The sequence below is a fragment of the Panthera uncia genome, chromosome E1, assembly GCF_023721935.1.
Source record: "Panthera uncia isolate 11264 chromosome E1, Puncia_PCG_1.0, whole genome shotgun sequence".
Lineage (NCBI taxonomy): Eukaryota > Metazoa > Chordata > Mammalia > Carnivora > Felidae > Panthera > Panthera uncia.
The window spans coordinates 301,176-328,545 of record NC_064814.1 but is presented as its reverse complement, the minus strand read 5'-3'; the positions used below and the strand labels follow the sequence as shown (position 1 = coordinate 328,545).

The 27,370-nt window shown below is 53.7% G+C and overlaps 1 protein-coding gene across 1 annotated transcript in view; it reads left to right on the top strand.

Moving 5' to 3' along the window:
• The window catches only part of TBCD (tubulin folding cofactor D), a 160,019-nt gene that overhangs the window by 76,756 nt on the left and 55,893 nt on the right, over window positions 1-27,370 (top strand). Inside the window, exons 14-15 of the mRNA XM_049635394.1 lie at window positions 15,335-15,491; window positions 25,960-26,017. Of these exons, the coding sequence (XP_049491351.1) occupies window positions 15,335-15,491; window positions 25,960-26,017 (215 nt within the window). The remainder of the gene's footprint in view (window positions 1-15,334; window positions 15,492-25,959; window positions 26,018-27,370) is intronic.

Below are 27,370 nucleotides of genomic sequence, written 5' to 3'. Positions count from 1 at the left end.
CCTTTAATTCTCCTGAATGCTTGTTTTTGCTTCTTTCAAGTTGATGTACTAGGGCCACTGTGTCATCAGCTGTGGGCGTTTCATCTGCCAGTGCAGTGCTCATGTCCCCTCCCCCGTGCCCCCTGCGGCCTTTGGCAAAGGGACAGGTGGACAGATGGGCGGTTGTCCCTGTGCTGATAGCCAGGCAGCAGAGGGAGGAGGAGCCTTTTTTACCTCTCATTGAGAAGGAGGATTGTTAGTCGGTCATGACAGTATTGTTGTTTTTGGTCACGACAGTGTTTAATTTGCAGAGAACAATTACTTAGATTGCTTGAAAAGAAATAGCTTTTTAAAAAAATGTTTCAGGGGTGCCTGGGTGGCTCAGTCGGTTAAGCGGCCGACTTTGGCTCGGGTCATTATCTCGCGGTCCGTGAGTTCGAGCCCCGCGTCGGGCTCTGTGCTGACAGCTCAGAGCCTGGAGCCTGTTTCAGATTCTGTGTCTCCCTCTCTCTGACCCTCCCCCGTTCATGCTCTGTCTCTCTCTGTCTCAAAAATAAATAAACGTTAAAAAAAAAATAAAAAAAAAAAGTTTCATTTACTTTGAGAGAGAGAGAGTGAGTGGGGGAGGGGCAGAGGGAGAGAAAGAGAGAGAATCCCAAACAGGCTCCGCGATGTCAGCACAGAGCCCAATGTGGGGCTCGAATTCGTGAACCATGAGGTCATGACCTGAGCTGAAATCAAAAGTCCGACGTTCAACCGACTAAGCCACCCACGTGCCCCTGAAAAGAAATAGTTTTAACACAGAATCTGGGTTCAGGCTGGGCCGGTCTCATTGGGAAGCTAACACCCCAGTGTGGCAGCCCAGAGCTGGGAGATGCCACTGGCTTTGAAGGCCCTGACAGGTGCCTAGGCTCCCTCCTGAGGGTGCAGTCTGTCCACCTCAGGGACCTCCTTCTGCTGTGGCCTTCACACACTTGGGTGGTGCTGTGATAAACACATCCCTTTGTCCGTTTCGTGGGGTCTGTGTGGTCTCTGAGTCCCTGGGCTCTGACACGAGAGGTGGGTGTGCCCCTGAACCTGGGTGCCAGGATGCGGTGTCGGTGACCTCGGTGGGGGAGCATCTCCCACCTAGGGGCTTCGTACCCGTGACTTCTTCCGTGTGACAGCTTCCCCTGGGTACTGTTGGCGTTCTGCTGTGTGAATTTAATAAACCAGGGCTGTGTGGGGACAGTGTGGCTGTTCGGTGGTGTCGCTCCAGGCGCTGCGGCTCAGCTCATCACCTGCTGCTGACAAGGTGACAGCTACTCACGGACAGCCCTGACTCAGCGGAAATGTGTGCCGCGGGCCCCTGGCTGCTCTGTGGAGCAGGGCCACCTCTGGTCCGTCGGGGCTCCTGCTCTTTCCTTCTGGGAGGCTGGCCGCGGGTGCAGCTGTCACATCCCCCTGGCGGCCTGCGTGAGGCCTTCGAGGACACTCTCGAGGAGCGGGGCATTTGATCTTACAGAAGACATCTGCAAGTATGGGTGTTCAGGGCTGAACACGTTAAAAGGAGTATGCAACTAGAAGGTTGTATTTTCTATTTGAGGATTGTTTCTAAGCAGACATTTCAGTTTTACTTTCAATGCGGCAAGGTGAGCCGAGAGTTAGATTAACTTCTACAAGTGCCATCTAAAACCAGCTGGTTCGCACTGTGGCAGAGGAACCAGTCACCTGTGGAGCTTTCTGAACGTCCAGGTGGCTGCTCCAGACCTGGGACCCTTATTCGGTGGGAGGGCTGGGGTGGCCCGGCCGCTTGTGGAGGGACAGGCAGCTGGGAGTGTCTGGTGAGGCTCTTTCTGCTTCTCAGTGTGGCTGGGGGAGGGGAGGGTTACCCGGACGGAAAATAGCTGCCCACTTTATGTCCATCCCTCCTTGGGACACTTGTTAACGTGGCGACTTAAAGATTTGGGGACTAGATCTTAATTTCTTAAAAAGAATTATTTTTTTTTTTAATGTTTCTTTACTTTTGAGAGGGGCAGAGAGAGAGGGAGACACAGGATCCGAAGCAGGCTCCAGGCTCTGAGCTGTCAGCACAGAGCCCCACGCAGGGCTCGAACCCACGAGCTGTGAGATTGTGACCTGAGCCGAAGTCGGACACCCAACCAACTGAGCCACCCAGGCGCCCCAGATCTTCTTAATTTCCAGCAGCCCAGGGTCTAGTGGTGAGAGCCAGACTGAGGTCGTGTCCACCCCTTTCCTTCTTGTGGCATCCCCCAAGTAAGTATTCAGGGCACTGGCCTTGGTCCAGACCAAGTCCTAGGTCACATTTTCCTTCGGCTGGATGACCTGTAGGCAAGGGAGGAAGAAGGTTTGTCTTCACTGCTGTAGACTCTGTGTTATCTGTAAGGATAAATTTGGGGAGCTGAGGCATTGCAGACGTTAGGTGTGTTTTAAAGGCAGGTAAAGAGGTGCCTCTCTGTCGTCCTCAGTTACACGGAAATGTGCAAGACAGTTAGGCTTGAGCGAAGCACTGGGGAAATCTTTCCAAGAGGAGTGGCTTAAGCAGGTTTAGAAAATTGCAGAGGAGAATTTTGGGGGAAGAATGAGAGAGACACTCAAAGCAGTTTTGTACCTACTGTGCGCAAGGTGGTGTGCTTTGATGGTGTGGTGCATCCGTGAGCCAGCAGAAGGGAGCGCTCGCCCGTCGCTGCCTGTCACATGGTCGGGACGCTGCCTGTGGCTCGTCTCTGCTCCAGGAAACAACGCACGGCTGCCTGAGCACAGCCAACTCCAGGTCCTGTCTGGAGAGACGGTTGGCAAGGATCCGGGGGAGAGGTGCTTCCTGATGCCCGAGCTGGGGGATGCAGGGTGGAGGAGGGGCAGTAGGTCACTAGGGTCCCCCATCCACCTTTTCACGCCACTGCTCTTCCAGAGGTGCGGCTCTCAAGCCTTTTACTGCTTGACAGAGTGCCGCGTGTGGTGCGCATTCGGTGACGACTCCCAGGTGAGTTCACTGTCACACTGTCAGGATTCAACCTACAGACGTGTTCCTCACGCGGGGTTTTCACAGTTCCTCACGCTGACGGTTTCCCATGAATCTGTTCTTGAACACGAGGCCAGCGCCTCTTACCTGGGCGAGGGGCCTTCCACTGCCGCTGCCCCTCCCCCACCCTTCCAGGGTTCTGGAAGCCATCTGACGTCGTGGGTTCCCTACAGGGGAGGCTCATCCCTCGAGCAGCCGCGTGAGGTGCTGACACCTCTGCTGGCGTCTGTCACCTGGCCTGGCACTCTCTTTTAAGAATTGTGCAAACGCCCAAGTACGGTGAGCGGGGCAGCCCGGCCCTGTGCTTCCGCATTGGCCTCCCCGCTGTGTGTGTGATGTGGCCCATGGCCCTCTTGACTCTTCCTGAGGGGGTCCAGTTAGTGGTTCCTGTTCTGGCCTGACTGAAGTCCCCTTAAGCAGGACTGCAGGCCGTGTGGCGGGTCTTCGGCTCCGGAACCCACTGGTCCTGGCTGGTCGCTACTGGGAAGTTTCGACCGTTCTTTGCTTATTCCTCAGCTGGTGGTGGTGTGGGGTTCAAGTCCTCCCGTTTCTGGGGCGGTTGGGCTGGTGCAGGGGGAGCAGGGCCTGGTGGAAGAGTATTTCCCTGCTCTTCCGGGAGGCCCTCCCGTCACCGGACTCGTCCCTGTAGTGCTCGTGTTCCCTGCGGCCGGACAGCCAGTACTGTGGAAGTAGTTTCTTTATTCTGAGCCGGCCTCACCACTTGGCCAAGAGGGCCAGCCCGTAGGTTACCCTGTTCATCTGCACGGCGTGCAAGTCTGTCGTGCTGTGCTTTGGCGATGACCACAGCCGGCTGTCAAGGGGGTGAGTCCCGGTGTGGGAGGTGGGAGCTCCTGCGGAGCCCTGGGGGGCTGGCGCACAGCCTGCGCTGGGAGGAAGGCCACTGCTAGGCCCCAGGGGGTGGTCAGAACGGGAGCCGGAGTCCTCAGTTATGGCAAATTGGGGATGTTAGCGCCTCTCAGCAGGGCGCTCTCAGCTTCTCTGAAGTAGAACACGGCGCCTCAGGCCAGTAGGATGTGGCGTCCTCTTCTTTGGATTTCCAGCCTTTACACTGAACCCTTTTTCTGCCCATGGCCTTTGGACATGTGGGCCTTCAATGTTTAGACTCTAAGCTCTAAATGATGCACGGACATCTCCTCCTCATGACGGCCGCAGCCCCATCAACAGGGCAGTTGTGGACGCTCTTCTCATGGTTGTGGATGTGGCCATGGTGGTCTCGGGCACCCTTACTTTTGCTCTCAGGTGTTGTGCTGTCTCACGTATTCTTGGCATTTAGAAATCGAAATCCTCAGGTCATCCAGTTGCTTTGTGAGAAATGCTTCCTTGGTAGAGCTCACAGTTTCCTAATTTGGAACTTGTGGAGCTGGGTGTGGTCCCTCCAGGACGGACATGATGGCGCACTGACAGCAGAGTGTGTGGGGAGAGGCCGGGCGTGTGCACATGCAGGGGCCTGGGATCAGAGAACGGGGCCCCAGGGCTGCAGACAGCTGTGGGATGGTCACCTGTCGTTCTTGAGACACCCGAGGATTGGGCTCTTGGGCAGGTGCTGGGTCTAAATGCTAACCAGGACGTGAAGCCTTAAAAAGATGGCTACAAGTGGGCCCTGAGCAAAGAGGGACCTCTCTTGGTGGGGAGCTAGAAAACCCAGGGTGCCCGCACCGGTGTCGGGGTCCCAGCCACGGTTCTGTTGGACTGGAGGGTCTTGTTGCTTGTATGCACACTGGGCCCAGAGTGACATCGTGACTCAGAGATGGTATCACCTGTGTTCACGTTTGTACGTGGATGTGTGCAGGTGTGAACACTGCAATTGGTACTAACACCTTCCCAACTGCCAGGTTAGTCTTTGATGTATCTTTTTTTCTTAAAATTTTTTTAACGTTTATTTTTGAGGCAGGGAGACAGAGCATGAATGGGGGAGGGTCGGAGAGAGAGGGAGACACAGAATCCGAAACAGGCTCCGGGCTCCGAGCTGTCAGCACAGAGCCTGACGCGGGGCTCGAACTCACGGACCGCGAGATCGTGACCTGAGCCGAAGTCGGCCGCTTAACCGACTGAGCCACCCAGGCACCCCTCTTTGGTGTGTCTTAAAGGATCTCTGCATTATAAAGAATAAGGCTCGTTTCTGGTTCTTATTTATTTTACTGTTAATAATCTGAGTGCAGATTCCATATATGTGTTTTTGACTTTAGGTGGTTTAACTCAAAGTTATGGGTATTAAGGCTCTGGAAGGTTCTGCCAGTGGTGGATGTGAGCCACTAACATCCCAGACTGATGTTAGGAGGTGGAGGGCTACCTGGTGAGCCAGACTTCTTGCCATAGTGCGATCTGTCCTCCTAGACCAGTGTCTCCAGGAGGGGCCTGAGCAGCCGTGCTCTACATTCTGGAGCATCAGAGGTGGTTCTCGTCGCCAGAGCCAGGACTGCTGCCTGAGAACCTGCTGGTGGTGTGAAGTTGAAGAATGACACGTGGTCTTTGTAGGGAGAGAGGAGTGCAGGCAGCCCAGTCAGCATAGAAAGCTGTGCTCCTAAAGGTGATGTTTTCTGACCCTGAGGTTATAGGGTGCGCAGCGCCCTGCTCTGAAATCGCACCCAATCTGGGGAGAAGGCTGGGCCCACCCGTGCGAGACCTCTGGACCCTACCGGGCTTGGATGGCACAGACTCACCCAGCCTGCAACTGGGGACCCCCTCAGCACGTGACACGTCCTTCTAGTGTGAACCTCAGAGGGCAAGTGGGAGGTGGCTGTGGTGGAGGGTGGGGAGGATGTGTGGGGAGGCGCAGCCTGGCACCAGAAGGCCACTGGGCACAGTTCTGCGTACTTTGGGCCCTGGGCACTGAAGCCTCTGTGTGTGTTGGCGGGCAGCCCTGGTCCCCTCTCTCACAACTCCCTGCCGGGGGAAGTGGCCAGGCTGTGCCACTGGTGGGGCCCGACTGGTGGGAACTCTCAGGGTCAGTGTGCAGAAGCAAAGAGGGGTTTTTGCTTATGTTCTGTCTGAATGTCTTGGTGTATTTCAGTTGAAGTTTTTAAAAAGAAAAACAAGGGATTATTTATTAAAATAGGAAAAAGACATTTAGGTTATTTTACAGTACAGTCCTTAAAAAGTGACATTTGAAAATTCTTTTTTTAAAAAAAAAATTTTTTTTTTTTAACGTTTATTTATTTTTGAGATAGAGAGAGAGACAGAGCATGAACGGGGGAGGAGCAGAGAGAGAGAGGGAGACACAGAATCGGAAGCAGGCTCCAGGCTCTGAGCCATCAGCCCAGAGCCCGACGCGGGGCTCGAACTCATGGACCGCGAGATCGTGACCTTAGCTGAAGTCGGACGCTCAACCGACTGAGCCACCCAGGCGCCCCTGAAAATTCTTTAAACAAACAAACAAAAAAAGCACCCTTCTGGGGCGCCTGGGGGGCTCAGTCAGTTAAGCATCCAACTTCAGCTCAGGTCATGGTCTCACGGTTCGTGGGTTCGAGCCCTGTGTCGGGCTCTGTGCTGACAGCCCGGAGCCTGGAGCCTGTTTCGGATTCTGTGTCTCCCTCTCTCTCAGCCCCTCCCCTACTTGTGCTTTCAAAAAAAATAAACACTAAAAAAATTAACAAAACAAAACTACACTACTCTTCTGATGTCTTCAGTTAAGTCTAGAAAGTTTGTATTTTCAACGTCACGATGGTAGAATCTAGGCCATGTTGAGCCCGGGGTTACTTGAGGAGTTCTTTGGAAGCAAGCAGATGTTCATGACAGTCTAGGTAGGTGTTCCCATGGAAGGTGCACCCTCTTGCCCTGCCTCATGGGAACCACCGCAGTGATCCAAGTGGCATTTACTCTGCAGCCACTTTGTCAAGCCTCCTGGCAACCAGGGGACCACAGGGGGAAGAAAGAGGTGCACAGGTGATGAGAGGCCCATGGCCCTAAAGGATGTCAGGGATCCAGTCTTCATGGTGTTTTCTCGGTCATGGCCATACCTCCCTAGTGCCTGCCTCTACCCCAAGGGCTAGAAGTCAGCACTGTTGGTATTTGGGCTCATAGGGGCCCTGAGCAAGCTGTGGTCCCTCAGTGTGATGCTTGCAGTCCAGTCACGGACTCACTAGGGGCTGTCACTCTGTGTCTTGTGGCGGATGCAGTGTCCTGACCTCCCATTAGGTGGAGAAGGGCCTGGCGCAGAGAGTCCCGATCGTCATCAGGATTGGAGTCACAGTACGGTGTTTGGCTGGGCTTCCAAGTGTTCTCCTGTGGCGACGGCATATTTTGGATGGCAGCGTGTTGTCTCCGTTGTGGTTCAACCCTCCATTCCCATCACCAGGGGTTTATTTCTGTTGTTACAAACAGTGGTTGCACCAGTGCAGGTGCTCAGGACACCTTGGGGACACCTGCCAGGAGGCACCAAGTGGGGGGCGGCCCCCACTACTTGGTCACATCCTGAGTCCACATGAAGGGCTTTGCACACAGAGTGGTGCCTGCATCATGTCCTCAGGGACAAAGGCCCCGTAGCCGACTTGCCAGTTCAAGGGTCAGCCTGTAGACGCTCTGCCTGCGACCCCCACCCGCTGTGTCAGTACGCGTGTTGGGATTCCTGTTGGTCATCGGGTGTGCTCACCGTGTTTTCTGCTGAGTTGGGGTGTTCCTAGTTTTGGGTGTGTGTGGGCTCTCCACGTGTAAGTGCCGTCGCAGCACACTCACTCACGTTTGCTACTTGCTTTGGTGTGTTGGTGTGCTGAGATCACGACACTTCACGACATCCTCCGTCACTCCCTTCGGATTTCTTGCACCGTTGGAAATTGGTTCCCCGGCCTGGGAGTAGGCCACATTTGCTGGCCTTTTCTTTCAGCCGTTTTACGGTTTCATCTTAGAAACATTTTGAGCTCTCTCACCCTTTGGGTTTCTTTGGTGACTTGTATTGGTTGGTGGGTCCTGTGTGTGGTGTGCGTGTCTTGAGGAACACAGGTCCACACGTGAAGAGCGTGGCTCCCTTTCGTGGCTCCCCATTCTTGCCTCCGCCCTCTCACCCCATGGTTCCCTTCCAGCTTGAACTTAGGCTAAAACACATGCCTGGGCCTGCCCCCTTGCTGCTGCCTTGTCGGGGCTCTCGTGATTTGTGGGAGATGGGCACCGAGGCCTTTCTGCTGGAAGGCGCCGTGCTGCTCTCAAGTCCCCTCAATTCTGTGCGTGAAATTCTGGCGTCGCCGTGTGTGGGCATTTCAGACGTTCCCCAGGCATGTTTGGTGTCCCGGTGCCTCCCTGAGCCCGGCTGTGGCGTCACGGGCAGAACTGCCGTGCCCGCCGCCACCCCCGGAGCCGCCAGATGCCGCACTTCCATAGCGTGTCGGCTCGGCGGTGTCGCCCACAGGGAGCCCGCCGTCTGCCTCGTGTGAGGTTGGCTTTCTTAGGCAGGATTTCCTGAGGTGCATCAGGTGTGGCGAGTATCGCCGGTCTGTTCCTGTCCCCTGGTGCGTGGTAGTCCTCGGCAGGCCGTGCCCGGTGGCAAAACATTCACGTGCTGAAGGACACGAGCATGGTTTCCGGGGCTGGTATCGTGAGCAAGGTGCCGTGCGCGTCTGTGTGCAGGGAAGTCTTCACATCTCGGATAAATGCTGAAGAGTGCACTCGCTGGGTCATGGGGTACATCCACCTCTTGCAGTTTATTTATTTTTGTGATTATTGGAATATAGTTGACATACGGTGTTACATTATGCAACTTGATTCTGATGGAGCAGATAAAGAGGCATTCAGGGAGTTGAGAGAGTATTTTGTTTTAATGTTTTCAGATTTTGAGACAAGTCATTACCCCCACTTTCTGAGGAACGATTCTGCAGGTGGTTTGGATGGTTTGGGGACAGTACAGACCTGGGCTGTCAGTGTCCTGGAGAGCAGCCCCGGTACCGCCCCCCCCCCCCCCAACCCCAGATTCTTTATTACCTGCCACCTAGATTTAATCTGAATCTCTGGCTGTTTGATATGGTAAGTGGTTTTCACTGACTTACTGTCCCTGTTCTCAGGGGAAGCCGCTGAATGATGTGGAGGGTGAGCCCAGCTCTGCGAGTCGGGCAGGTGGTGTGGCGGGAGCTGCCCTCGACACCAAGGGGCCATGTCCAGTGGAAGGGTAGATGCCACTTGTCCTTTGCCTCAGTCTTGCTTTGTAGTCACATTAGGCGTTTCAGGAGTCCTTGCCCCCAGGTATGACCGTGGCTCCTTCCCTCTCTCCTGCGATCCATTTCTCTTGTGGCTGATGTGTGTTGTAGTAGTGGTGTCCACCCAGCCTGGACTGTGAACCTGCAGAGGTAGAAACATTAGTCCAAAAATAAACCATGATACAACCAGTGCAGAAGCTACCTCTTTTGGTAGTCACGAATTATTCTGATTTAAGAAACACGTATGGTGGGAACTCACATGCACCTTGGCTCTCGGCCACAGCACCGAGGGCAGTGGTAGGCGGGGTCTTGTCCATAGGGAAGGCGCTTGGGAGGGTTTTAAGGGCCTTCATGGCTGTGCGACTTCTCCGTGGAAAGGGAGTCCACTGGGGCAGGGGACAGTGGGTCCAGGTGCTGCACGGGCCAGAGGCCCACCCCAGCAGCTCGGGATGATACAGGTCTCCCAGTGTTGGTGGGGTCCCTCACCCTCTAAGGGAAGGCCAGCACAGAAGCCTGTACTTCTCCTCTGTCTGGAGTGGCCACTGCTGCCTGCAGGCCAGCTTTGGGACACTTTTCAAAATGTCCTATGGGAACTGGAAACCAAAATGTCTATAGAACTAGATATTCTGTCCATCATTTCCTCTTGCCCCCTAGCAAATTCAACACTGTTTTTTCTTTTTTTTTTTTCCCTGAGCAAGTTGGGCCACATTTTTGAGGGAGGTATGATGGCTATTTGTACTGGTGACTGAAATGGCGGTTCTGTGGTGGTGGCCACACCCGCTCCTGGGAAGCCAGTGCTGTCCCTGGGTCTGAGTGTGGCTCCACGTGCAGCCCTGTTGTGTGCTCTGGGGCATCCTGGGTGACTCCGCCCCTGCGTCCCTGGAGGTGCAGCCCCACACCACCGGGCGGGGGCGGGGAGGGGGGTGTGTTGTCCCAGTGCCTCCTGGAGACTCCATCCATACCGTGAATGCCTTCAGTGACAACTTTGTTCTTTAAATTAGAATAATTGGTGACTTACCAAAAGACATAGCTTCTATGCTGGCTGTATCATGGTTTCTTTTGTGGACTAACTGTTTCTACCTCTGCAAAGAATGCCCGGGTCCCTCCCGCCCCTGGGTGCGCACCTCGCAAGCTCGGTGGCGGAGCTGTGGCACTCTGGGGGTTAAGTCATTTCTCTCACCTGGAGGCTGCTTTGTCCTTAGGCACTTGGCGTTAGACAAATGACATGCTGTCTAGAGAGAAGGGTATTTAAATTACATTTCTGGACTCTGGGTTGCCAAAAGGAAGCCCTCTGGGGAATCTTATATATTTGACATGCATTTGCAGTGTGTAATTGGAACCATGAGAAAGGTTTTTGTTCAAAGCTAGTGAAGAGTTTCCTTATTTTAAACCTGTTGAATCTGGAAAGAGTCATTAGTTTTTGAACTGTTTCTCTGATAGTGACTTCTTATACAGGTTTGGGGTTAACAGCTGTTTCTACTCCATAGGTACTACCCCCCACCCCAGGCTTTGTGGTCGTTCCCGGTGGCCTGCACGGCTGCTGTGTCTCGTCCTCCAGGCCCTCCTACAGCAGAGGCTGGAGAGGGCCAGGCCTGGTGGCCGCGGTGGTCCCGCCAGCCCCTTTCCCCCTCAGGTTGCTGTCGACATGGCGTGAATCAGAGCTGACAGGCCCAAGTTTCAGTTTTCTTGTTAAATCCACCGTGTCCCTTTTCCTCCTCTGAGCTGCTTTACTTTCTGTAAGTCGGATTCCCTTGTGGCGCCCGTGAGGGGAGCATCCCCACTGTCTTCTCTGGGACCCTGTCCAGTAGTGAGGCCTGTGTCGGTCTAGGCAGCCACTTCTTCACCTGCCCTGGAGGGTCAGCTGCTGATGTCTGTTGCCGGTGTCAGCGGAGGGGTCATCAGAGGCCTCCGAGGAAAATGACAGGTTCAAGACATCGAGGGCATTTGTGCCAAGGACTTGGGTGGAGCTTGGCCAGGCGGCCATGTGGGTGGGTGTGGCTGGTGGGCGGCGTGGGCCTCTCCTTCTCTGACCTGTTTCTGTGGGAGGACGAAGACTAGCGCCTGCCCGTTGTCAGACCCAGCACATGGGCATGCGTGGGTGCTGGGGATAAAGTCAGGGTGTGTGTCCGGGGGTCACCATGGCCGGTGTTCCCCACTGGTCTGGTGTCCTTGTCCTGAAGGGCTCAGCCTGCAGGCTAGTGCTCAGAGGCTGACCTTTTTTCCACTCCTGGAGACAGTGGGCCACATGGACAAAGGTTGGACCCACTAGGCTGTCAATTTGCCCAACAATAAATGTTGGTCAGACTGTGGCAAGGTCTGTGTGTGAGTGGTGGTGGAGGTCCGTTAGTGGAATACAAACCAGCAATTTGTGTGTCCTTTTCCTCATGGCTGACTGACTTCACTGGCCAACAAAGCAACACTTTGGAAAACCGTCTCCCTCTTGGGAACAGACCACTGGGTTCCCTGACCCGGAGTCCGGTTCTGCGGGTATGATGGGAGTGACCTCAAGGGCGAGTAGGCCTGGGGTGGGGGCTGTGTACATATGGAAGCAGGCCTCTCACCGGTTGCACTGAGCATTCTCAGTGTGGTTGGTGGTGGGTGTGATGCCTGCCTGAAGTCGACATCCGCAGCACTGGCCGCTGTCACTCACGGTTGTCTGTCTTGAAATTGATTTTGTCCAGTGGACCGATAAATTGGGACTCAGCAGTTAGCATCCAGATTCCCCTCAGGCTATAGAATTGCTGAACGATCTTACCCAGAGCTGTCTGGGCAGCTGAGTTACAGTAACGGTCTTAGGGGCCCTGGCGTAGCAGTGATACTGTGTTTATATGATGCTTTCCTCCTAAAGGTGCCATAGCCTATTAGTTGTGACATCCATTGGGCTGCGAATGGGCTGTCCTGTGAGTGTGGAAAGTGAATATGAACGACACTGGAAGATGAGGAGTAGTTCCAGGTGGTGTGGAATTTCCAGTAGAACTGCTGATGACCAGTCTGAAGCATTGCAGAGTTGGTTTAGTTCAAGTTCAGACAAAAAGTAAAAAATCACCACTTAGATTTAACCCCTTCATGTACAGCAGCTATGATGGCGCCTTCTCGCTTGCTGTGGCATTTGTATCTGCCCTGTGAGTCTTACTGGAGGTCTCATTAGACATTCACGAGGACTGATAGGTGTTCTTCCGGAAAATGGAGCTTAGTTTCTGGTGTGCTGGATGACGAAGGCAGACCGTTGTCACCTTCAGAGGCTCCCACCCAGCGAAGTTTGCCTGGCATGGAGAAGGCTCCAGGGCCGCTGCAGCACTGTGGTGTGGCCTGGAGAGATGCAACGTGTGGGGGTGCTGGGGCCTCTCGAGAGGGAACCCCAGGAGCCACTTGGGTGGGAGTCGTCGGACAGACCCGCCCTGAGAGCCAGGGGCGGTGCGGCAGTGACGGAGGGGCTGGGCGAGAAGAAGCTGGGGTGAGGGGTGGCAGTGGTGGGGAGAGCAGGCCTTAGCTCGATGGGGAGGCAAGGGTGGGTGACCCTGGGGTGACCACCGTGCTGTAAACTGTGCCCCAGAAAATGGTGTGTGTGGCCTCTGGCCCAGTTTCAGACGCTGTGGCATGTGGGGCATGTCCCAGGAAGGGCGTCCTGCTGCTGCTCAGTTGAGGAAACGAGAACTTGGCAAGAGGGTGGGCTCCAAGGTTTGGGGTCCTCGGCATGCACAGAGGAGGGGAGGCCCGTCCCAGCTGCGGTTTCCTCCGTGTGCTGGGCGTGGGTGCCCCGGAACACCCTGTGCTCCATGGGACGGTGGGTGGAGGCGCCTGGCTTGGTCCCATCCTGGGAGGAAATGTGTGACCTAGAGCACCGTGTCTTTGAGCTTTCTATGTTTTGATAACTTATTTTGGAGTCTGCTTACGTAACTTTAAGTAAATTTATCTTAACATTTTACAATCTGATTAAAAATAATCATATGTATATAAAAATTGTACAAAGGGGCACCTGGGTGGCTCAGTCGGTTAAGCGTCCGACTTCGGCTCAGGTCATGATCTCGTGGTCCGTGAGTTCGAGCCCTGCGTCGGGCTCTGTGCTGTCAGTTCAGAGCCTGGAGCCTGCTATGGGTTCTGTGTCTCCCTCTCTCTCTGACCCTCCCCCGTTCATGCTCTGTCTCTCTGTCTCAAAAATAAATAAAAAGTTAAACAAAATTTTTTTTAAAAATTGTACACAATCAAATCTACTTTTTGTTGCTATTTATATGGAATCAAAGTCCTTAGATGCAAAAAGGCAGAGGGGAGATTTGTGTTTGATATTCACAGTCCTTCTGTTGTTTCTTTTGATTTTTTTTTTTTTTTTGCCCAAGGCTATTTCTAGGTATGTTTTCCTGGAAGATAATTTCTAGGATGATAGTTGCACATTTGGGTAATTGCTGCTTCATTTTTCTTGAATCCTACCTGGAATGTCTTCTCAGACCGCGTGCATGTAACGGTGCTCGTCTGGCTAAACAGACCAGAGGGTGTGAAGTGCACGGTGAGGTGCTCGTGACGGGCGCTCGCGTCCTGGGGCGGCCCTGGCACACACATGCACGGGGGGCTGAGGCTGGCCCCTCTTGTCCTGCCTTCCGGTCACTTGGTGTGCTGGCTTTTAGCTTTGTTCTTTGTTGTGTCAGTGGTTGATCGTCGTCGTCGTCCTGGTCGGCCGTTCCTGTGTTGGGCAAACGCGTGGTGCTTGTCTGCGGCAGACACCTGCCCGGTGTGGGAAGCTGCCGTGTCCGCGCCGTGCGGCCTGGGGTGTCAGGCTGCTGGAGCGCGGGAGGCCCTGGCCGCGGGCGCGCTCCCCACGGCAACCTGCAGCTGATGTGTCCCTCGAGGGTGTGGGCCGTGGCCTCTGGCCTTCCCCTGCCCGTCCTACGGCGTCAGGCGTCAGGCGCTGGGAAGCGGTTCTGCCCGAGCGCCACCAGTGCTGGGGGCGGGGACACATGGTCACTCCGTCTTCTCTGAGAACAGATGTTCACTTGTTTCCACTTTTCATACTTTCTAAACACCAGGGTGAGCTGTCCGCGTGCTTTATGGCAGCATCGTTGTTGGTTTTAGATTAGTAAATTGGGACTTTCAGAGTATCTTTCGAAAATCGCATTTATAGCGACTTCTAAAAAAAACTTATATCGTCTGAATTGCAAATTAAACATTTTTTTAGTTTTTTTCTATCATATTTTCCTGTTTAAGAGTTTTGTTTTTGTTTTTGTTTTTTTAGTAGGGGGCACGAGAGTAGGGAGGGGGCAGAGGGAGGGAGAGAGAAGAGAATCCTAAGCAGGCTCCACGTTCAGCGTAGAGCCTGACGTGGGGCTCCATCCCACAACCCCGGGATCATGACCTGAGCTGAAATCAAGAATCAGATGCTTAACCCACTGAGCCACCTAGGTGCCCCTAAGAGGCTTATAAAAAATTAGTTCATTTATAACAATCAGATTCTCATATTTTTTAAAGCCCTGTACGTGACTATAACATATAGTACTTTATTTTCTGTTTAAATAGTTTACGTGTCTTAATAAGTGAACTCTTCCCCAAGTACTTGAAATACATGAATCTGGTAAATTTAACAGATAAAGATGCTAAAATTTTAGCTCCTTTAAACATTCTAATACTCTTACCATGTATCTTAAAATTCTCTCATATTTTACATCAAAAATCACATGAGCAGTATTATTAAATTACTCATTTTCAAATGGAACCAGAAGGATAATCTGTTATGTACTTCAGATTACTTTGTACAGTGCAGATATTTTAGATAATTAAACGTATCTTGGTTATCCCTAAAATTAACACAGAAGTAACCCTGGGCTTGGTTTCCTTTGTCATCCTGGTTCTTGATTCTGAAACTGAGCGACTTAAGGCTCCCTGCGCCCCAGGTTCTCCTCCCCAGGGTGGGATGTCGGGCGCTACCTTCTGGTCCGAAGGTGAGGTGGTCTCATGTCTGTGGTCCCTGTGGCCAGCAGACCCCAGGCATCTCCATGCCTTCCGGTACCCACTTTCATCTCTTCCTGTCATTTGGGGGCAGCTTTTTAAAAAACGTGTCCACCGACTTCTATCTTCCTTCTAAACACGTGCTTTCTGACCAGGTGGCTTTAGGTTGGGCTGGGGAGCCGGCAGGCGTGCTGCTGCCGAAAAGCCGCGCGTGCCGCCCCCTGGCCCCGTGCTCACAGTCTTTGTTTCCTGTGCCCAGTTGTTCCCGTGATCCTGAAGGCGCTGACCTATGAGGAGAAGCGGGGCTCCTGCAGTGTAGGTACCAACGTCAGGGACGCCGCCTGCTACGTGTGCTGGGCCTTCGCACGTGCCTATGAGCCCCGGGAGCTGCAGCCCTTCGTGGCCGCCATCTCCAGGTAAAGTCCGCAGCGGGGTCGGATGCGCCCTGAGGTTGTCCCCGGGATCACGTCCTCCCGACAGCAGTGTGCGTGGGAAGCAGCTGACATGGCCCCTTTCCCACAAGAAATAGGTATTAATGAGCAGATAATATGACTTTAAGGGTGGTCTGTAGAAAAGAAACAGCTAGAGTGGAATTCCTTTTTTGTGGGTAAACAGTTCAAGCCGGAAGTGTTTAGGAGGAATGTTCTAGAGGCTTTGGCCTCTGGCTAGCAGATCCTTAGATGAAGGGGATCGGTGTGAAAGAAGTGCAGGTGGGGAGCACGTGAGTCGGTCAGGCGGTTTGTCTGTCTGAGTGTCTGTGCTGTGAGAAATTCTGTCACCTTGGCCAGAGTTCCTGGAAATGCTCAGGAGAGCTGGAGAAGGAAGCTGCTTTTGTTGAGGAGGCTGTGTTTTGTACCGCCTTGAGTTTCTAGTTTTTATGGACTTGCGCTTGAAATTCACCTGAGGCAACACTTACCAGCATCCTCAGTACCTTTGAAACGAAAATCAACACTCTTCAGGACAGGTTTGTGAGGTAGAAAAATAGATTTCTCTGGTTTCCTAGTGAAAGAATGGAGGCCAGCAGGCTCGTGGCCCCACCAGAACGCTCCCTGGACTGTGGCACTTCCGGGCTATTGGCCCTCTGACTTGGCCGTGAGAGCCCAGCCGAGCCCACCCTGCCCCCACCCCCACCCCCTCCGCCCCCCAACCAGGCCATCTGGACACCTGTGACGTCATGCCCCACTTTTAGGCTCTGATATTTTGTTGCTTGGGAAAAGTGCAAAACAAGTGTTGTTCCCAGTAGAGTGAGTTTTTAATTTAATTTTTGTACTCTGATTTGTTACTCTGTTTTTTGGACTGAAATCAGTTCCTTTCATTTGAAGAATGTCTGGTCTCTACTTCTTGTGGCTTAAGTGGCCAGGGAGGGCCTCAGTGTTAGTCATGCACAAAATCCTTACCTGACAGCTTTTACTAGCAAACAGATTTCAGGATGGTGCTCAGGTCACAGGTCGTGGCAGCTGCCTCGACCTGGGGAGGTGGGGGTGGGGGGCGTGCTACCCCCAAGGTCTGTGCGCGAGACCCTTCAGGGTCCTGGAGGCCAGGTCCTCCTCCTCAGGTGTCCCTGGGCGCCCGTGGGAGCTGCCAGTCCACTTGGCCCGCAGCATGCTCAGAGGGCAGCCAGGGCCTCGGCTCCTGTGGCTCCTCTGTGTGGGAGCAGAGGGCTTGGGGACTGGAGTGTCCCTCCCATCTTACTGGTGTCCCATGTCCCCAGGATTTGAGGGCTGAGAGAGGGACCTCAGGCCTGTTTACCACCGGAGACGCGTGGCTGAGGCCTCTTATCACTCAATCTTGACTCTCACATCAAAGCAAAGCCTCCAGAGGAACCTGAGGATTGTGATCCTGGCTCAAGGAGATAAAGTGTTTCCGAGGAAGTCATAAAGAGGCCTGGCTCTCCCTAGCCGTGTCCACTTGGGGAGGTGTGGGGCGGAGCCAGAGGGCAGTGGTCTGGCGAGATGCTGTCCTGCGGAGGAGCTGGCCCAGGGGGCAGAAGGCAGCGTGTGCCACGTCCCATACTCGTCCATGGCTGTGGCTGCTGGTTACCCTCGGGAGCAACGAGGGCCAGGCTGCCCCAGGGAGACTGCCAGATCCTGGGCCCTACCTGCGGCCCTTTCCCCCTCTCGCTGCCTCTGCACTTGCCCTCCACTGTGCTGTAAACCGGCTTGAGGGAAGTCCCTGCCTGCTTTCTTGTCCTGCCTCTCAACTCTTTGGAAGTTGCTTCTGTAGCTAGAGAATGAAGGCAGAAAATGTGCTTACTGTTGACGTCAGTCACAGGACGATGCCGTGAGGTGTGGGTAGGGGCTATGGTTCTTCCCGTTCCATTGAGGATGAGCAAGGGACAGTGCTCAGGACACTCAGCCAGAGTCTCCCAGCAGACGGGTGCTGGGGCAGGCCCAGCTCTGCATGAGGGCACGGCCTGCCTCTGTGCCGAGAAGCCCGGACAGCCTGCTGTGCAGCAGACGCGACACGCAGCGGTTCAGGGGAATCCGGCTCTCACACGGTCGTTCCCATTGCACAGTGCAAATGACCCCAACACACTTGCTTTTCAGTTTGACATTTGTCTGAGAGCCTCAAGCTTCACAGGAATCTGTGCCCCTCCTTTCTCCAGGGACCCTCTTTGGTCCAGCCTGATAGGAGAAGTGGGGCCCGAGGATGAAAGGTCGCCAGAGGAAATGGGATCGGAGTGAGACTTCGCTCACCTGGACAGCAGGAGCCCTGCATGTGCAGAGCCTCACAGAAGGGAGAGCGGCCAGCATTCACACTGTTCTGTACTTTGAGGACAGCTTCTTTCGGCACCTCAGGGTCGCAACCCTAATGTCCCCACTGATGTGTGCGGGCCCAGGGTTCCTCCCCAGAGCTCTGGGCTTTCAGGAGGGAGGGTTTTAGGGAGGGAGGCTCTGGGCTTCCTGCATTTTCAGAGCTTACTGTCACACCCCGATCTCAGTGGTGACTATCAAAGTGAAGTATCAATGAATGGAGAGACTTGCTGGTAAATGTTAAGCCTGGCCTTAGCATGACATGGGTGTGGAAGTCGGGGGTTGGCTTGAGTGTGTGGGTCCCAGGCATAAGCAGGTCATAGACCCTTGGACCTTTGGACCAGCCTGCACAATAACCGGTAAGCTCCCTTCTCTGGAGCGTGCTTCCTGCACAACGTGGGGCTGAGTTTTTGGAGGCCGAGGGGCACCAGCACATCTTACTGCAGGGTCACCACCATTATCCAGAGAAGCAAAGACAGACTTGGGGCCCAGGGAGCTGGCTCTGTGCTTTGAGAGGATCCTGACTTCTTGACTCACTTCTTGGTGTGTGGCACTTGGCAAGAGGTCTTCCAAGGGACCGGCGACCACCGGGTTAGTCCGCCTGGGTTGGTCTGCCCTCGGAGTGAGCATGCCTTTGCAGACTGCTTATGGCAGAGAGGGTGGGGCTGAGCCCGCTCCTTGGGGGTCTCAGGGAGTCTTTCAGGGCCCTACCGTGTTTCTGGAATGCACAGGGAGGGTGTGGAGGTGGGCGTTCAGAACACTGACCTTTCTGAGCCAGGACTCATTTTGAGCAACTCGCTGAGCATGAGGGAGCAGAGAGCATTGACTATGGGGGACGCCAGCGTCCTTCCACGGAGATCCCCTGGGTTCCAGTGGGTCCTTTGATCTCAGGGAGATTGGCTTTCCAGACTCCTCGGCATGCCCGAGTGATTGCTGGGATCACAGCACGGAGACCAGTAGGCGGCAGGGGAGTCTGGAGACTCCTGGTTCATTGCCTTCCTAATTTCACCTAACTTACCCAGGAGTTTCTGTGAAAAAGGCCCGTCTTGTCCCCTCTCCCTGTGCCTATCCCAGGATTGTATCAGCCAGTGCCCTTTGGAGCCACGCCCGGCAGGCTCTCGGGCCAGTTTAGCAGGTTCTGAGGGAGCCTGTGCCCCAGCTCTTCCCGTCCATCTGGACTGTGGGCATCCGGGGGCGGGAGGGCGGGTGGGAGGTGACTCATGGTGCCGGGGAGCCTGGCGGACGCTGCCCGCGCGCGCCTCCCTGCCCCAGGAGTATCGGTTGGGGTGTGGCCTTCGAGATCTGCCTCCGTTGGTTTGTAATAAGTGACCACATTTTAATTGTCAGCCTTTAAACCCATTCATCCTGGCTCATGATAAAACCATGATATCTTTAATTGTACTTTCACAAACTCTCCAGTGGATCCTGCAAAAGTAGGTAGTTGAGATCAGAACGAAATTCTGGAAATGAAATAGAAATATCTGATGAAAGGAACCGGGGTGGGAGTAACAGCAAGGAGGCAGGCCTGGGCTCGGTGCAGGTGCCCAGGGGGGTGTCACTCTGTGGCCTCACCTCCTCAGTTGGCCACGAGAGGTGGGGCTCAGCTCCGGGGTTAGCTGCTCACCTTCCTGCAGGAACATGGTTCTCTCCCTCCTGGTGAGTATACATGGACCTTCTTTGTCTTAGAAATGTCAGAGAAAGGAGGTTTTTAGGTAGATTCAATCACATTTTGAAATCGTGTCGGTCTGTTTTAAAAACTCATCTTCTTCCCTCCCTCCTTCCTCTCTTTTGGGAGAGAGCGTGCAAGCACAAGCGATGGAGGGACAGAGAGAGAGGGAGAGAGAATCCCAAGCAGGCTCCACAGAGTGAGTGTAGAGCCTGACTTGGGGCTCAATCCTATGACCCTGGGACATTGACCTGAGCCTAAATCAAGAGTTAGATGCTCAACTGACTGAGCCACCCGGGTGCCCCTAAAAACCTGTAAATCTTAAGCATTATATATAATAATTATTTTGTGGAAAAGTAAGTAGGCCTTCCTGAAAAGCCACACATAATTTAGGAACAATGAAACACAAAGTTAAAATCGTCCCAAATGGTTGTGCGTGCTCCACACCAGTAATCAGAAGCTAATTTGCAAGAAGAAGAAAAAAGGAGCCGGCTGTTGCCAGCATATGCGTTGGTTGTCACCTTCCAGTGATTTCCTCACCTGAAACTCTTTGGTAAGCCAAGCCCCTGTTGACATCAGCGCCGTAGGGCCCTCCCTCACCAGCGCAGCCCACTCAGCCTGTGGAGCAAGCCCGGCCAGCAGCGTGCAGCGTGGGCAGTGCCTGGGGATCGAGAGTCCCAGATCTCTTCCTCGAGGGCAAGATTGTCCTGAAAAATCAGGAAATGGCAAGCATTGCTCAAAGCTATGTCTTGTTCTCACTCAGCGTTTCTTAATGGCAGACTTCCAGAGAGAAGATAAACCTTTTGTTTTTCAAGAAAAGTTAAATGGTGGTTAGTGACCAGGGTGCCCTTACCTGTCCACGCGGTAAACACTCTGCCTTGCTCTGGCTCTGCTGGGACACAAAAGTGCTTTAAAAGTTTCTTGTGTTTTACCATAGTATTAACTGGTGTGAGCTTTGGTTCTCACGACTTAGAGAAGGAAGGTTCGGCCATGGGCAGGTCCTGTGTTTTACTCAGAAAGTGATGTGATTTGCGCTTTTCAGACAGTGTGGATGGATAATGAGTTATTAGCCTGGTAGCTACTTGAAAAGTTCCTTTACTTCTGTTTTGCTATAAAATATTGTACAGGCTAACAGAAATTGAGTTTGGGGTGAGATCTGCTCTTTGCTGTTCCTCCTGAAAACCAGGTGCCTGGAGCTTGGGGCAGGTGGAGGCGTGCAGCTTCCCCCTGGCGCGGACAAGAAAGAAAGTCCCTTTCTGTTTAACATAGACCATTTCTGCATGTTGGGAAATCCTGGTAAAGTATCACTCAGGCTTCTGCAGCGAAAGCAAACGGGAAGACACCAGAGACGGGAAGACACCAGAGACGCGTTCCAGCCCGACTGAGGCCTGGCAGGCAGTGTGCGGGGCTAGCCTGGGGCCATGCTTCATGTCCCCTTGCTGAGTGTGGAACGAGAGCTGGTGACTCACGCACTGGGCTCTGGCCCGCTGCGGAGAGGGGCCCTCAGGAGAGCACAAGGACCCCGGGCCTGTGGGAGCTTCCACATTTATAATATTCCTGGACCTGTGTTTGTTTGAAACATGCTAGTATTTCTAGATAAGTCAGTTTTGTTCTGAAAGTGTGAAATTAGAGTAGTTTAAAAGATTTAATCAGATCAAAAAATATTTGGGGCTTCTGGGTGGCTCAGTTCACGAGGAAATCACTGGAGTTTGAGCCCTGCGTCGGTTCTGTGCTGACAGCTTAGAGTCTGGAGCCTGTTTGGGAGTCTGTCTCCCTCTCTCTCTGCCCCTCCCCCACTCATGTTCTGTCTCTCTCAAAAATAAATAAGTAAACATTAAAAAAAAAAAAAAAAAAAAAAAGAACACCCAGCAATTGCACTAGTAGGCATTTGTCCACTGGATACAGGTGTGCTGTTTCAAAGGGACACATGCACCCCAGTGTTTATAGCAGCACTATCAAAATAGCCAAAGTATGGAAGGAGCCCAAATGTCCATCGATGGATGAATGGATAAAGAAGATGTATATACATACGATGGAGTATTACTCGGCAATCAAAAAGAATGAAATCTTGCCATTTGGAGCTGTGTGGATGGAACTGGAGGGTATTATGCTAAGTGAAATTAGAGAAAGACAAAAATCATATGACTTCACTCATAGGACTTTAAGAGACAAAACAGATGAACATAAGGGAAGGGAAACAACAAGAATATAAAAACAGGGAGGGGGACAAAACAGAAGAGACTCATAAATATGGAGAATAAACTGAGGGTTATGGGAGGGGTTGTGGGAGGGGGGATGGGATAAATGAGTAAGGGGCACTAAGGAATCTACTCCTGAAATCATTGTTGCACTATATGCTAACTAATTTGGATGTAAATTAAAAAAATAATAAAAAAACCAAAATATTCAGTCAGAACAGTATTAAAAACCATATACAGGTACATGCACAGTTGATTTCTTGAACTAACCTCAGAGTCTGTGTTTAAAAAGTAAAACGGTGTTTGGCTAAACGCTAAAAGCTGTGTTTTTAAGGGGCATTGCTATATTTGTCCTACTCTGTTTTGTGAAGTTTGGTTGAACGTCAATAAAGCAGGGAACATTTTCAGCCACTAACATGTGAGTACAGGAGCTAACCTGTCTGAGGGTGAGGCGGCCCAAGACCCTCGGTCAGGTTCCCCGGCTGCAGCTAATGTGGCCCCTCAGAGGCCCCTGTGTGGGAGGCCCGCTTCCTGTGACACTGCATGCTGCACTTAGTTCATTCTGCTCGGGGTTACATAGACATAGAACCTTCTGGGGCTCCCGAGGTGTGTGGTCTTGACGAGCCGTAGCTCTGTGGCAAGTAAGTGCAGGAGCTGAGTGGTGTGCGCTGGGCCCTGTGTAGCTCGACTCCCAGCTAGAGCTGCTGGGGTCCCAGCGAGTCACCTGAAGCCAAGCACGGACGAGTGTGAGCACACATCTTGTTCCACAAGGCTCCCTCAGGTAACTGCGTGGCACCCCACCCTGCCGAGTGGCCGTAGTTGGCAGGGGAGCTGGAAGGAAGGGTGGCTAACACACAAGAACCGGAAGCTGCTTCCACGGTCATCCGGAATACTGTGCCTCCGTCGCAGAACGAGCCTGAAGGCAGGCCTGCAGTGAAGCCTGTCAGCTCTTAGCGGCCTTGGTCGCGTCAAGAAGAGCTTGGTAGGAAGTGGGCTCAGCCCGCCCCGAGTGGGGCCAGCGCGTCCACGGACAGGCAGGCAGGGCCCGGTGCTGTGTAAATGCGTGGTCACTTAGCAGTCCCCGGGTCATGGCTGGCCTGTGGCGGCTGCCTCTCTGCACTCGCTCCTCTCTCCTCGGTGATCATTTAAAAGTTATAATGTAGGACAAATAGATTGTAGGACGTTTAAGAACTCAGTGTAAAATATTAATATTGAAGTATGAACTTTTGGCAGTATTGACTGGACCCAGAGTCAGGAAGTTATAAGTCTGCCTTTTTCTTGTGTCAGATGTTGGAGGAAAGCAGAAGTTCTTGGTGATTCTCTTCCTAGAAGGCGTGCCATCTTACGGATTATGAAGCAGCGGCTCTTATTAAATGTAAATGTAGTACTGAAATTTCCACTAATTCTCAGAATATTTGTGGGATGATATACCACACGTGTTTTTGTTGAGAACCGTAGTTAATGTAATTTTTAGTTATTGAAAGATCACACTAACATGTCTCAATCGGTTTAACGATTTCTACGATTTTATTAACAAAACCCATTATGTTGACGTAGAATTAATTAATGTTCCTACTAAATCAGGTGACTTCTCCTTAGTTGTAAGCCCAGTTATTATTTAAAACTCATTTTGGCTATAGTTTATGGTGAAGAGAGTTTAGAGGAGAGAGGGAGTGAGCTCTGGTGATAGGATTTTGCTGAAGTGACTTTCAGCTTCACCTGTGAAAGGACCTCAGACACAAATCTTCAGATGCTTAATTGCTTTTCAGAATTTTAATTTTAAACCAACTTGAGACTTAGAGGAGAGTTCCCAGAAGAGTAGGAAGGGCTTCCATAGGCCCTGCACCACCTCCCCCCATGTTAACCCCGCTTGCGCCCACACAGGAAAATGAGTGTCATGCCGTTTCTCATCTGCAGCCAGTGCGTGGTGCTGGCGTCATGGCTGGGCCCACCCCAGACTCAGTGTGCGAGATGCTGGTTGGTCTCCTGGTTGAGGTGCGGTCTGTCAAGCTACTGGGATCGTCTTCCTTCATGTGTGATGCATGTTGTCGGGGCTCCTGGAGATCGCGTCCTACCCCGTTTCTCCCCGCTCTGGCCACTAGTGTCTGCGCCCGTCTGTGGGTCTTGCCTGTGGCGGGTGCACAGTGACTCTTATAAAGAAAGGCATCCCCTGTCCCCTTTTTACCCACCATGTCATTTACCCTCAGACCTATGGTTGACCCTTGTCGAAGGGGCCGCTCACATGGCTCCACTTTTGGCCGTTGGAAGTGGTTCCATGTTGGCTGCTGTGTCCTTTCAGTAGGACTCAGACTTTTCTCATGTTTTGGAATACTTTCTCGCTTTCTAGCATTACAGTCTGGGCAAACTTTTGTTCCCTTGCCCCAGCCCTGGAATCAGCTGTGTCCCGGGGGTTGTGTTTAGATCCAAGACCTGGACTCTGCTCACACTCCCTGATACATGAGTACCAACCAAGTGCGCCTCCGCCCGGAGTCCCCTCCGTCTGTCCCTGTGGACCCTGCAAAGCCAGGCCATCACCCTGCCGTCGTAGCTTTCTCCTGTGCCCTTTCGCTTCCTCCTCCTGGCTCTCCTCGGCCTTGTGTTTTCTCGTCTGCGTGTGGTGGCTCCAGAGTCTCCCACAGCCTGTGAGAAGCACGTCTCCTCACCTGCCCTGTCCAGGGTCACACAGCTGGCCTGTATGATGCAGGCGCATTCCCTTGGCTATTGGTGTCCCCCACTTCCTGATGGTTTCTTTTACGTTTGGTGGCTTTTGACAGATTCAGAGTTGGGTACCACAACTATAGTCCCAAACAGTAGTTCTGTTTTTCCCAGGTCCCCCACTCTGCCCCCCGCACTCAGCCATCCGACCCCTGGCCACCACCAGACTGGGCTTTGGGCCTTTTAATATTGCCATTTCTAGAATGTGTTCTGTCTAGACACATACGCCACGTGGACTTTCTGCTTAGCAAAATGATGTAGCTTCATGAGTTGATGCCTCATTCATTCTTACTATGCGGGAGGATTTCATAGTTTGGGCATGGAGGCAACTAGTCTGACTCGGGTCTCATTGGGCTTGGAAGCAAGGTGTCTTGGGGCGGGTTCCCTCTGGGGGTTCTGGGGGAGAATCCATTCCTCTCCCGGCTTCCAGAGGCTGCCGTGTTCCTTGGCTTGTGGCCCTTCCTCTACCTTCACTGTTGGTAGCTTTGGGCCACGTCCTTCTCGGGCTCTCTGCCTCCTGCTTCCATCCCCGAGGGCTTTGTGACTGCATGGGTCTGTCAGCGTGGCCTCCCTCACTAGCTTCTGTGACTGCACCTGCAGCCGTAAATGCCCCCTGCCGGCCAGCGTCACATGCTTACAGGTGCCGGGGCCAGTGCCTGGACATTTGTGCAAGGGGGCGTTAATCTGCTGTCATGCAGTATTGACAGACGTGGTGTAGCTGGAGGGGCTGGCTGGATTCAGGGGGTGGCTGTTTAGGCTGGGCTTGCTGGACGATGCGGATGTGCCAATGAAGGAGGAGGATTGAGGTACGGCAGTAGGAGCGGGGTTGGGGCAGACAGGTGGTGTGGCATTGAGGAGGCCTCCGTGTGTCCGAAATACCCCTTTTTAAAGGCGTTTTCTCCAGACTGACGTGAGATGGAAATTCTCGAGTCACCCTTAGAAACGGCACTGTTTCCAGTCCTGCCCCAGATCCTTTGTTTTCTGTTACTAAAGCCACACAAAGTCAGACAGGTGCTTTCTGCCTCATCAGTAACAGTTGAGTGTGGTGGCCTGAGGAAGAGGGGTTTAAATGGAGTCTGTCCAAGTGTGGTTGGGGGTGGCAGGGCCATCTGGAGGATGCTGAGTGCTCCCAATAGCTGTTCTTGGCACTAGGTCACGTTTCTGACGAGGGGCAGGGCCCCTAGGCTCCCCTGGCTGCCCGTGCACGTCCCCATGGCACGTGCTCGCCGTCCATCGTGGGGAGCTCTGGCCGGGTGCTCCAGGCGCTCCTGGTTCTCATCCTCTGGGTACCCCCGGAGCGGGCCGAGCGCATTCTGCCCCTGGGCCCCTGGGCCCCTGTGCATGGCAGCTCCTCTCCCTGGGAGTTTGCTGGCACTCGGATGTGTGCCCCTCATGTGGCTCTCAGGGACCCGGGGTCGGCCACCTGTGGTGCTGGGAACTCGCTGCATGTGGCACACACTGAGCAAATGAAAGAGGCTCCTGAGTCCTGCCACAGGGTCTGTGTCCTTTCGCAGACTTCCTTCTAATTAGTCCTCTTCACTCTTTTTCACAGCGCTCTGGTGATTGCCACGGTGTTTGACCGAAACATCAACTGCAGGAGAGCAGCCTCTGTGAGTGGTCTCGTCTCGTTCCTTGTCCCGGTGGTGTGGGCGGGCTCTGCTGTGCAGGCCGAGTGCTCCTGGACGCTGCCTGAGCGTGGTGTCCGGGAAGCCAGGCGGTGGAGAGCAGTTGGCATTTCCTCCCGGTTTCGGGAGGCCTTTATCCTGGGAAGGGGGGCCGGGATTAAGTGGCCACTCCCAGCCATGTCGACCCTCGTTGGGTGGATGGGATGGTGCCTGACGACCGGACACGGCTCAGGACGGCCTGTGCTCTGGAGAAGGAGGAGAAGGTGGGCTCTGTGGCTGTGACCTGGGTTTGATGGCAGAGCAGGTGGCTTTGAGCCTCACCAGGAGCTCCTTCAAGCAGGGGTCAGCTCAGCTTCACATGGTCACGCTGGGCCTGGGGCCTCGCTGGCCGTGCCTGGCGGCCCCAGCAGGGCTTCATGGGTTTGGGTGCTGGGCCCGGGCCCCCCAGAGCCACCTCACCTTTGGGTGGGTTTTGTGTGCAGGAACTTTGGGCAGGCTACACGGTTGCTTCTGAAGGGCACTGACCAGGAGCCTCTGCACAGACATCTCGTGCTCCCCCCCGACAGCCGGGCTGTGGCCTTGAGCTCTGCTTTGGGGTTTCCATGGATGCTAGTAGAGGTGATGACTGCCAGGCCTGGTCCCGGGAACTCTCGCTGGCAGTGTCAGTGGCTGTGTCCTGGCTTTATACAGGGGTATCTAACTGGTGGCGAGTCCCTTAGGTCAGGCTCAGACATGGGCTGGTGGAGGTGCTGAGGGACCAGAAGCAGGGCCGAGAGTACCTGGTAGCTGAGGCGACAGACTTTCTGGAGATGAGAGCCTTAGCTTCAGTTACAGACCAGCAGCTGCCCAAGCTTTTAGAGGCGAAGAATGGACATAAAGGCAGTGCTTTGAGAAAGATGTGGGGTGCAGATGGCTGGGTGGGGGTGAAGCCAGGAGGGCCCTGGTGCTGGCCGAGGGTTGGTCTCCGTGTGGTTGGGGTTAGAGGGAGACCTGCAGGAGGAGTGGCCGAGCTGCGAGGCGCTGGGAGTTGGGAGGGTTTTCTGTGGGCCCTGGGTGTTGTCAGAAATGGGGGTTCTCCGCTGTGGGGACATGAATGTGTTTTGTGGATGGTTGGGCTGAGGGGTTGGATTGAGGGCCCCATGCTGGGGAGAGGAGAGAGCTGCCCACCTTACCCTGGGGCCCCCGCTGCATCATGGGAAGATAGGTCTTCCTGGCTCAGAAATGGGCATGCGCCAGTGGGACAGGTAGGCGAGTTGGGAGGGCCTTGCTCGGGAGCGCTCTGCCTCCAGACGCGGAGGCTGAAGCTGACTTCAGGTGTCCTGAGTGGAGTGAATGCGT